The 12023-nt window shown below is 43.4% G+C and overlaps 1 protein-coding gene across 1 annotated transcript; it reads right to left on the bottom strand.

Annotated features, from left to right (window-relative positions):
- Positions 1-1008: 1008 nt before the first annotated feature.
- LOC138601985 (metal transporter CNNM3) lies at positions 1009-11358 on the bottom strand. The gene is made up of 11 exons (XM_069673338.1): positions 10651-11358; positions 10242-10576; positions 9979-10155; positions 8779-8936; positions 8373-8516; positions 8138-8296; positions 7495-7664; positions 7240-7336; positions 6743-6873; positions 5529-5655; positions 1009-3446 (listed from the first exon to the last, which is right to left on the bottom strand). The coding sequence occupies exons 1-11, from the start codon at positions 11356-11358 to the stop codon at positions 3397-3399; spliced, it is 2256 nt and encodes a 751-aa protein (XP_069529439.1). The 3' UTR covers positions 1009-3396.
- Between the last annotated feature and the right edge of the window lie 665 nt (positions 11359-12023).

The raw sequence follows: 12023 nt of genomic DNA, 5'->3' as shown, positions 1-12023 counted from the left end.
ATACCTACCGCCCGTGGGGAAGTCCCCGTGTGATGTGACAAAATGAATCTCTTGTTATCAGCAAAAATGAGTCAAATCTCCTGAGGGTACCTTCCAAGTTAATCTTTAACACTAAATTACGAGCTGCATTTGTCTGTCACAATAACACAGCCCGCGGTCACAGAAACATTTCACTCTGCACGTCACGTCACTCTGCATGTTCGGTTACAGCCTAATTCCAAACTAAGAATAACAAATAAGCTGAACATTTTATAAGCAATACCTGAATCATTTCAAAGTTTTTGACTATCAAACTAACATTTACTTTTGTCCGCCCTGTTTCTACAGAATACAAAGTCACATCTATCATCCTGACAAGTTTAGATTCAAAATATACTTTCTAAGTTGCGAAGGGATGAGGGACTTTCTTTCCCCTGCTTCTCCAGGAGCTGTGTCTGGATGCTGCTGCTTCCAGCTCCTGAGGCTGACCAGTACCCATGGTGATGAGCTGTTAGCTCGGATCAGTACCAGGATTTCTGATGGACACCAACTACCGTCGTTCTGTTTCAGCTGTGGAGCGCATGTCCATCTGTCTCCTCTGAGTGGCAGTTTCACTGCATATAGCAAGGCACACGCAGCAAAAGGGACCCAGAATAAACTGAATTCGCCGTCATATAACTGTAACAAAGAAGCCGAAGTAACTGAACCCCGATGCAGATTTGAGAAAAGTAAACATCCCTGCTTTGTCAGGTCTGTCTGCAAGATGACAAGCAAACAACATCTAAAACGCTTGTTTTTTGAATGGAGTTTGGTTTGACTATTTCTGACACAACCTTCGGATGTCAGGTGTTTAATTTTTCCAACTTGCACAACATTTTGTGTATTTATGCATTTCCCTTCATGTGATTCACCTCATTTAGTGCACATTTGCTTTGTATTTGCACACTATTAGAGCGTATTTTTGCACACAACAAGGTCTGCACACACTTAAGCCCCCCCCCCCCCCCCCTTTTTTTTTTTACAGTGTAATCATCCTTTAGACGCATTACTTCATGGCCAGGATAAACAGGAAGAGCCACATCTTTCTCAACATATATCAACATGTGAGTACTGCATTAAAATAAACATGAACAAATCCACGAACAGAGTCGACCTCACGTTTCTCCTCCTCATCAATATATTAATGTTTAAATGCAGGGAACACAACAACGACTGACAGATGCTTCACATCCATGTTCAGCTATCGACACACAACATGGGTAATGGAGTTCAGGTGGAAGCTGGATGCTTACTGGCTGACATGTAGAGCTGACATATTGAATATCACACACATACACACACTCAAAGACAAAACAGACGGATGAGACATACTGGAATGTTTACAGAACTCAACACGGACAGGGTAACAAACAAGGGGCCTTTGGGTCTTTAAATGGATGTTGCAGGGCTCACAGCGCCCTCTGCTGGTCATAGATTCAGTAACGCAGAGATGTGTACTTATTAAGTTCTGGGCTTTCCTAAAAGATCAAAATACATCACAAGACTGACCAAAAAGTAGTTTAGTGTTCTTGTATTGGAAGAGTTTGAATATCTCACGCCTTATCCTTTAAGTATTCCAGGTTTGAAACACAGAGAGCTGCAATTCTGTTTTAGTATTCAGGAATTTCAGTTTATAAAAAGAAGCATGAGAGTGAAAATCCTAAAATGAAGTCTTCACATTATTTTTTTTTGTACTTAACCCAAAGAACTTTAAATGACAGTAATATAAAGCGTTAAATCAGAAGCTAGGATCACTACGTGTGCAGTGTTTGAAGATCAAAATGACTGTTGAATTCTCTGGCGACTAAAAACAGGTTTTTATACCCGTGCTGATACTAACCCTCAGTTTTGGTACGGTTACCTAACTGACTTTTATTCAATACATGTCTCTGAAATATCCAAAATGTGCAACTTACAACCTTTGCTCTTAATTCTGATATTTTATTGATGAATTCTCGGACGAGAACAGCAGCAAATCCAAAAGTAGCTCTCTCTTTTTCCGACAGTTGATTTCTGCTCTATTTACAACTCAACCAATATGCGATATTATATATTTCATACGTTTTTGACACCAGCCGCTTATATTCTACGTTTAAAAAAAATCTGTTTCCATATCGGCCTTTACTGGAAATATATTTGATACAGTATTTGTGTGGTAGTATGGAAGCCCGTCACAGCCAATCACATTTCATAGAGGCCCTAAGCGGACGTGCATCCATTCATTTTATTTACTCCATTTTCCCGTGATAACGAGTTATTTCCGGTTGTCATTTATCTCGTTATCTCGAGATAACGTCGCTGCACCACCGCGACGTCAGATGATCAAACGTCGTATCCCCAGAGCTGCAAAAGCACAAAACAAACGTAGAAACAGGCTCAACTGACCTCATCAGTGTGGACGACGGCAGCATGTAATATCACAGTGACCAGCCTGATATAACGAGATAAATTAATCCATTATCACGAGAAAACAAGCTTTGTTATCGAGATTAATAAGAACAGAACCGGAAATGACTCGTTATCACAGGAAAACTGAGTAAATATAATGTATGGATGCATGTCCGCTTAAGGCTTCCATACTGGCCTGATAATATCGGCGACCTAATATACATCGGTCTGTTTCTGCTCCTTACCACCGCTCTCAGGTTAATATTGAGGCGTTTTGAGCATTTGTCAAGATAAGCTTCATAAAAACTATCACTTGTTGTTAGTTTGGTTTCATTCTGGGCCACTTTGAACGCCTTATTTGAATATTGAAACCATCAGCCACTGAAAGGTGAAGTTTGAAATTATGGTTTTTGGCTCTACGACTGTCGGTTTAAAAGGAATGATATGTGAGGGTATAAAAACGTGGACGTACCTTTCAGCTTGTTAAATAGCTTAATACTAACAAGAGTGCACACGTTACATGTGCAAACCTGCTTTTGGCCAACTTGTGTGTTTTTAGTGTCTCAAACGGACGGATGCTTCAGTACACACAGACAACACACACAGACAACACACACACACACACACACACACACACATACACGTTTAGCTTTGGCACCCAGGCAGGCAAAATGAGGAATGGCAATGCAGAGTTTAATACGAATGGCTAAACTTGGAAGAAAGGCATCGCCAAATTAAAATAAAATGCATTTTTTATATATATATAATATAAATATACACATATAGTCCATAGTGTATAAAACAAAGCACATACAGGAATGGGGATGGAGATGAACGTGTGAGAAGTGGATCTAAATAACAAACAAATAAAAATCACTCTCACTCCAGTCGTGTCCAATAACTACGTTCCAGCCATAGATGATTCAAGAAAAACTAAATAAACATTAAAATCTCTACTTGGTTGGAGCAAGGGGGGCAGACAGAACCGCACTACCCATGAGCCTCCTCTTCTGTGGAGCTCTCCGGGGCTGTACTGCCACCTGTGGAACCCGACCAATGAGAGAGCTGGGGTGAGTGAGGGGGGTGATGACATCACACAGAGGCAACCACACACACACACTCATTGTGTTAATGTTAGGGAGGGTAAATATAAAAGAGAGGAACAACACTGCCTGCTTACTGAAGGATGGCACAAAGCAGACAAAGAGGAGCCAGAGTTAAAGAAGTAGAAGAAGAAGTCCCTCTTGGTGACTATATTTGTTAATATTTTGGCTCTTTGGTAGCATATATGTCAGCCGAACTTTCTAAAAACAGGTCCTGTTTGCAGTGAAACCAAGAACGTACAGATAATTATCACTGGATTACTTTGAATGTGAAGAAAACCTAAAAATTGTAAAATTCTTAACCTAGTTCTGCAGTTATAAAGTGTGCTTTTTCCCAGTGTGATTACAGACGTTTATTTAAAATGGATATTGTAAATTACGATATCCTAAGGAATTATAAGTCACACTGAATCTAAAACTAAAAATGTCTGTGTGTTCAGATGTGAGTTGTGGCTCAGAGAAGGAGTGCAAGTTTTGGCGTTGGTTGTTGTGCAGATCCCCTTAACAAAAGTATTATAGTTCTGCAAATATAAGGTGAGCTTAATTCCCTTTGATTCCAAAGCGTATTTATTTACAGACTGTATAAAAAGATGGCCGACATGACAGCTCCCTCAAAGTGAAGCCAAACCCTCCCTATCGCCCCCTGCTGACTGGCTGCAGTATAGCTCATAAAGCCCGCCTCCTCCATGTTAACAGATGGGACATGAGTCAAACTATAAAATCAAAATACACGTCAAATACGTTTTTCTCAAACATGGTTTCTGTCATTATAGTTAGTTCTTATCATGCTGATTTATGTCCAAGTGTTCATAAATGTGTGTTTTGGTGGAAGGGGCGGGACATCGTTACCCGGGCTCCAACCAGCTGAGCATTTGGAGCCGGAGACTACACAAGTTGGCAGCTCCCGCTCCGGGAGTGTTTTGGCTTCACTTTTGCACAACGAGAGGCGATGGAGACGCGTCGTCCATCTTTATATACAGTCATTGGAGAAAAGGAGACGAAGAGGAGCTGGCCTCTTCGTGACTATATTTGTTTATATATTGCCGATTTGGTACCGAATAATGTTTGCCGAATTTGCTAAAAACAGTTAACGTTTAAAGAGTAACCATGAATGAACAGACAACTACCACTGGATTACTTTGATTCTGAAAAAAACATAAAATGGTAAATTTCTCAATCTAGTTCTGCAGTTAAAAAGTTAAAAGGGTGTGATTTTTTACGTTAGTTGTAGAAGCAGATCCCTAAACAGCTCTGCAGTTGTAAGGTGCGTTAACAATAATAACTAACTTCCTGTTGTTGTGCGCCTTTCTTTCCCCTCAGGTCGTATCTTAGCCTCACCTTTCTCCCCACCTGCCCTGGAGCCTCCAATATGGACGCCAGAGGACACATTTCATCCCTTCAAAGTCACTCTAATATTTCTTGCAACAACAGATACTCTTGATGTTTTTGTGTTTGAATCATGTTGGACCAGATCTGTAGGAGTGATGATTTCAGGGAGAAGCAGGGACAAGGAATGACACACACATATACACTTGCACGCACAGAAATACCTCTAATGAGTTAAAATGCACCCAGTGGGGTTTGCAGATTTACAAGGTAAAGGGTAAAAATAGTCCTGTAACATGTTTAAGAGGGGGCCAGGAGAGGGACATGATTTCAGGGGTCAGTGTGTGTTTGGTAAACTGTCTTTCTCCTTGGTGTGTGTTTGTGTCTGTGTCTGCCACTGTCATGCCACAGACGGGCTGCGTGTCAATTACCTCATGCAAAAAAAGTACTAACAGTAGTTCTCAATGGTATCAAAGAATGAAAAGTTTACAGGAAACTCTGGACGGACCAGAGAAGACGTGGAGGCACGCAAGGAAGGAAAAGAAAAGAGAAAGAGAGAATTATTTTCGTTGAAGGCAAACAGGACAGTACATTCAGAAAACACGATTGATTTCTGATCAGTAAAAAATGTTAGTTGGTAGATCCATCAGGCAGCAGACCCTGGAGGTCACACAGCGTTTTGAGCAAAGCTACCTTGTGTGGTGTTTCTGTCGTTGAGCAGCTTGGTCTGACTGTTGGGCAGGATCTTAATCTCAGGAGGATCTGGACTCTGACCGACCCGCGATGCCATGAGAGCGTTCAAATACTGGAGACGTGTCACCTGCAAAACGTCCGAAACAGGAGGAGACAAGTCAGGACCATATTTCCCATAAGGCTTTTAAATGTTGTTGCATTTCCCTGAAATCTTTGAGTCTTAATAACTTAAAGGAGGGTATATTATTTTTTAAACTGGCCCCTAAAAGGTACCAAAAGTTTTAGAATAGCTCCGTTAGATTGTTTCTTCCAGCAGCTGTAAAACTGGCTGTAATGGCTGCAATGTAATCCTTTGGGGCAAGAGGACCAATCAAAGCATGTCCTCTAAAAGTTCTTGTTTTTGTCACTGAAAGGTTCAAATTGTTATTCTAAGTGTGTGACAACCTTACAGAAAGGATCCCTACAGAGACAGAACTTTTTGTTAAAGAGGAAGATGATTTTTGGTCCAACCAGAAATGGCCATAAAATTGCTCTTTAAAGCCACCAGACTCCATCGACTAAAACCCTAATTTTACTTGGGAGAACACTGGAGTTTTCTGTGTATCGCTGCCTGATTCAGTTACTTTGTTTGTGTTAATATGTGACTTTGGTGTTTAAATGGTTGGTTCTGATCCACCATTATATGTGTGTAACACACAATAACACAAAAAAACTCAGCAGCAGTAGACCAGCAACACATTTTATCTGGGAGATAAAATGACTGTTTTTTTCAACGGAGTCTGGTGGCTTTGAAGAGAGCGATGTTACTTACTGTTTGAGGTCTGATAGCCCCAAAATCACACTTTGCATGTCAATCTTTACATAATATTACATTATTTATTTACATTATTTACATTTATTTTCTGAACTCTTACCTTTATCATCCCCATAACCACTACTACCCCTTACCCAACCACTACTACCCCTTACCCAACCACTACTACCCCTTATCCAACCACTACTACCCCTTACCCAACCACTACTACCCCTTATCCAACCACTACTACCCCTTACCCAAACAATAACCGAAGCCTAAAATTTAGTGATTTACATGATGAGGGCTTGCAAATTGCTCCCAAAAAGAAACCAGTTCCCCATAACATAATTGTACAAATAGATTTTATGACCATGTCATGAGATATAGATGGTAAACACACACACACACACGCACACACCCGTATGAGCTGCAGGTCGGTGAGCGCTCGGACGGTGTAGTCAGGACAATAGCTGGACGGGCTCGTAGCTTCTGCCGACTCAAAGGGATCCCTGGGAGAGTGACGCTGGCTCAACACTGGAGACTGGTGCACTGTGAATACACACACACACACAGTCAGCACAGTGTCTGCAGTCCTGCAAACTCAGCCATGTTATTCTCTATATAGCCATGTGCTTGCACGCGCTACCTCGGTTATGTAAACATGCATTATACTACAGAAATCCTTCATTTAAACAGATGTATGTTTCATGTTTCAGGTGCACTATAAATGATCTGGGAACTTGTAAAGATCTTTTTTTTTAAATAATTTTCTGTCCTGTGTTACATGACTCAATAATTATTTAAACATCAAAAGTTAAAGCCCTAACGAGACTCCAACATCTAATAAAAGCTTGTGGATCTATGACGAACCAACTCCTAAAGGCTGAATCCTCTTCCTGCTGTTCTCACTCTCACCTGAAGAGGGCAGCGTCAGAGCAGACACGCCGTAGTACGTAAACGCCCCGTTCTCAAACTTCAGCCCCTCTTTGCCGATCTCCACCTCCACACGACCCTGAGGAATCACAAACAGGAAGCACAGAGGCTTTCATGTCAGTATGAGAACATTTTCTGTTAAACACAGCTCAGCTCACGTCTTTAAACTTCAGTTGTAGAAATAAAACCTAGTAAACAACTTCCTGTGTGCTAAAGTGACTGAACAGGAGCACGCACCTGCAGCAGCAGGATGAAATAGTCCACCGGGTGGTTTCGGGTGTACAGATAGTGACCCGCGCTCAGACGGTTGTTTGGGTCAAAGTGCACTTCCTGGTTGACACTGGGGTGACGGAGCAGGTGGAACAGGACCTTCTCTGACACGCGTCCGGGGCTGAAGTGCTCCACCTCTGCAGGGGTCAAAGGTCAGAGACACAGGATACAATGAAGTGGCCGTCTGGGGTTACAGTGATGTCACAAACGGGGTCAAATATGTCGAACTCGGATACCTCAGAGCAGATTGATTCAGTGTCTTTGCGTGTTGGTTGAACACATCAATGCAGTTAGGTACCAACAATATAATATACAACAGTGAACATAATGATTACATGAGAGGTGTTAAACTGTGACTAATTTTCAACCACAAACTCTCTCAGCCTTTCCATTTTGCAACACACATACTTACAGTCATTTAAGTAAAGATTGACAGATAATCAGACACACACACACACACACACACACACACACACACACACACACACACACACATATACACACACACACATATACACACACACACACACACACACACACACACACACACACACACACACACACACACACACACACACACACACACACACACACACACACACACACCTACCTCTGGACAGGAAGCGGTGTGTAGCCAGCAGGAGCTGTGGTGACGTTTGGATCTTGGGTTCTCCCTCAGGAGGCTTGAAGAGAGAGAACTCCTCGTGGACGCTGCGAGGCTCCAGAGAGATCTCCAGCTGGGCGAGGGGACGCTTCACCTTTCTGTCCACTGCAGGAGGAGGAGACGAAAGGTTTAAATAAAAAATATAAGATGCTAACACAAAAACACATTTAGAGACGCTTACGGTAGCCGTCAGACTCATCCAGGATCTCTGATTTGATGATCTCCTCGATGACGTCCTCTAAGGTGACCAATCCCAGCACCTCGTAGAACGGATCCCCCTCCCCCTCGTTGTTCACCTTCTGCACGATCGCCATGTGAGAGTTCCCTGATAAAAAGAAGTGCACATAATGACTGCAGAACTTGCCTTAGAATAATCACATTTTTAAGTTTCCTTTAGTATCAAAGGAATCCGGTGATAGTTGTTGGTACATTCTTGGATACATTGCAAACAGAACAGCTAACTCTTATTTCGGCATACTTCTGATGTTGCTAGTTTGTGTAAATGTAAACAAAAATAAGCTAAAAGCTTTAAAACCCCCGCTCCAGGCGGTCAGTGATGTGTGTATTTTTTGCGAGTGCGAGCGCACCTTTCTTGAACTCCTCCAGCATGGCGTCCAGCTTGGTGTCGTTGAAGACGAAGTGCAGCGGGTGGTTGTAGAACTTGGTGATGGTGGTCATGGGGGTGCAGTCGTCCGGGTCCACCAGAGCCAAGTCCTTCACGTACAGGATTTCCACGATGTTGGACCTGAAACATCAAACAGACGGTGACGATCGGACACAAATACTGACACAGCTGAGAATACACTTGTACTTTGTAAGCAATTAATGTAAAGTTGTCTAAGTTATTGTGTGCCAGTGTTTACTTTTGTTGAGAGTTTGTTTTACTTATTTAACCAGGAAGTCCTTTCAGATTAAAATCTCTTTTTCAAGGAAGACAGCACACCACAAGTTTCAAAAAATGATAACATAGTGGATACTAAAAGTTAAAAAAACAAACATTATAGGTCACTTAACCAACAAAAGGGGAAATCTAAAGAGGGTTTAAATAATAACAGGTTCTTTCTTTGTGGCTAGTCATTAAGGAAAGTTTAAACATTGAACTGCTTCTGGCTGCAGTTAGTATGCAGAACAAGTTTAAAAACTATTCTATAATTTTAATATTTATAAAGTGCTTTTAAGGGTACTCATAGACACTTTACATGATAATTGAAATGTGGACGATGAAGAGAAATAACTGCTTTGTATTTAATACATGTGTCATGGCGAGGGTGAGGATAAAACAGCTTTGTTGACAGGCGCTGAGAGCGCACAACGTCTACAGTCAAAACTGGTTTAAATTTAACATTAGCGTTTCTGTTTTATAGGAAATACAGAGACATAAAATCAAGGTTTAAACACAATTTCAATCACTATAATCCAACAAGTAATCAGGGGTGATTTTCAGTGACATATTGTCGTTTAAAATTCACAGAACGACAATTTTACTTCCCCATAACATCTAAAAGACCTCTAAAATGCAGCCACATATGTTTCAGAAGTACACAGAGGCTAGTATCAGTTCTTTATCACCTGGGCCTTATTTTGTTTACATAGTTGGGGGTCTTTTTGTGTCCTTAATATCTGTACTGTAGTGTGTATCGACTATTTTGATCAGACAATACCTTTTGGTTGTCTAACATGTCCTTGAAAGTCATGAAGGAGTACAGTCTACTCCTGCTCTGTCCTGTGATTCCTGGTGTTGTGATTCGGTGCTACATAAATAAAAGTTCTGAAAAATCAGTTCCCACCTCTCCTCCTCATAAATGGGCACCCGTGTGTATCCGCTCTGCATGATCTCAGACATGGTGGAGAAGTCGAGCACGGCCGAGCTGGGCAGCATGAAGCAGTCCTTCAGGGGGGTCAGGATGTCCTCCACTGTCTTACTGCGCAGCATCCCACGGCTGAACTCCTCCTTCACAAATTCACTGAAAAAACACGAAACTGTATGAATGACTTCTGGATAATAAAATAAAGCTAATTGTCTGTATTTGTGTGGGTCTTTTTTTTTTACCTGTAAGGATCATTAACACTCGTGCGGATCATCTCCATCGCCCTCTCCCTGATCCCACAGGTGCTGATGTCCCTCCTCAGTCCCAAGTCCAGGATCAGCCCCAGAGGACAGGAGAGAGGGCAGGTGAGCACCATGCAAACCTGGGCCAGCCAGGTGAGACCCGGAGCCAGCTGGAACCCATAACCGGAGCATAGAATGTGGGGGGCCAGCTCAGCCAGGAAGAAGATGAGGAAGCCGCTGGTGAACACGGCGGAGATGATGGAGCCCAGAGCCCGGTACAAGAGGACCCCCAGCACCGAGTGCCCCACAGCGCACAGGAACAGCAGAGAACAAGTCTGAAAGGGAGAAACACACATTTTAACATCAAGGGAACACCACATAGTTTTTATCTTATACTTCATAAACTTACCAGGAAGTTCCCCCTCCTCCTGATGGGCTCTAGGCGTTTGGCGGCCCTCTTCTCCTCCTCTGACCCACAGCTGTGCAGAACGTACAGCTCCACGGGGTCCAGCCACAGCAGGCTCAGGTTCACAGTCCTCAGCACCCCGCAGACCAGCAGCAGCAGCACTATCAGCACGGCCAGACCCCATGGCGGGATGTAGTCCGCGGGGAGACCCTTGTCGGTGTTTACCCGCAGCCTGTCCGGGCCCGCAGAAGCCCAACTCCCTCCGCTCCGCACGCACAGGTAATAGTAGGTCTGCCCGCTGCCAGCTGCCCCCGCAGGGATGCTCCTCTGCTGGACCCGCACCGTTATCAGCCCGCTGTACTCCTCATCCGGGGCGAAGTCCCCCGTCACCTGGAAAGCGGACTCATGACGGTTGGACTCCTTCTCGCACGGGTCCTGCGCATCTCCGACCGCCCCGGCCGCTCCGCCAGCTGCCCCTGCGAACGCCACCCACGGCCAGCTTTCATTCAGACCAGTCCCAAAGAGACGGAGCTTGAACGTGGCTCCTTCTGGTGCCGAGATGATCCGATCCTTCATGCACACCAGACCCGCCGGGTCTTCCAGTCTGAGCCCCAGAACCAGCGGGGCTTCCTGGCTGCAGGCGCCGTACCTGATCCCGCAGAACAACAATATCATCAACAGGAACCGTAGACCTGCCAAGCTGGCCACCATATTGGAATTGGTCAGCCTGGCTCTGCGCGGGTCATGTGACTCGAGCCCCGCAGCGGCCACGCCCACCGGGGCTGAGACAGCCAAACAAATCGAACACTGCAACTGAGCTGCATGGCCGCCATTTTGGCTCTAAACATACAGGCGGAGCAGCGGAATAACTGTTCATTTTGGGGCTTGATTCAGACTGTTTTCGTTTTTCTATTACACCCCCCTTCTTAAAACCAACGAATAGTAGTCAGAGTGAGCTCACAGCCAATGAAAGACGAGAAAACAAGAAGGAGCTCACGCCCATCTTTGTTAGACTTCATGAAAACAAGTCATTCATCACTCTGCATGGGCCTAGCTCTCTCAGACACTTTATGTTCATGGAATGAATGTACATTTAATCACACTGTACATACTTTATTGGACGAACTCTTTATATGATTTATTCACTTAATCTTAAAATACAGTCCATATGCAGTTATTCAATGATTAAACTGAAAGTGAGGTCTTCCTATGTTGACTTAAAAATCAGATACACAAACAGGAAATCTTGCTCTAAGAGAACAAAAACTATGAAAGTTACCAACTTATTTCTCCAATCCAATAAAAATAGGCAGTTGGATTCTTGGTGGTGTAAGGGTAACTGGCAGGGCTAGTTGGTGAGCTATCTTAGCTAGCAA

Source organism: Semicossyphus pulcher, unplaced genomic scaffold, assembly GCF_022749685.1.
Source record: "Semicossyphus pulcher isolate SPU_LCO1_2020_fin unplaced genomic scaffold, fSemPul1.0.p SCAF_22, whole genome shotgun sequence".
Taxonomy (NCBI): Eukaryota; Metazoa; Chordata; class Actinopteri; order Labriformes; family Labridae; genus Semicossyphus; species Semicossyphus pulcher.
Note: the sequence above shows the minus strand (reverse complement) of the source record. Positions and strands in the feature narration are given on the sequence as shown.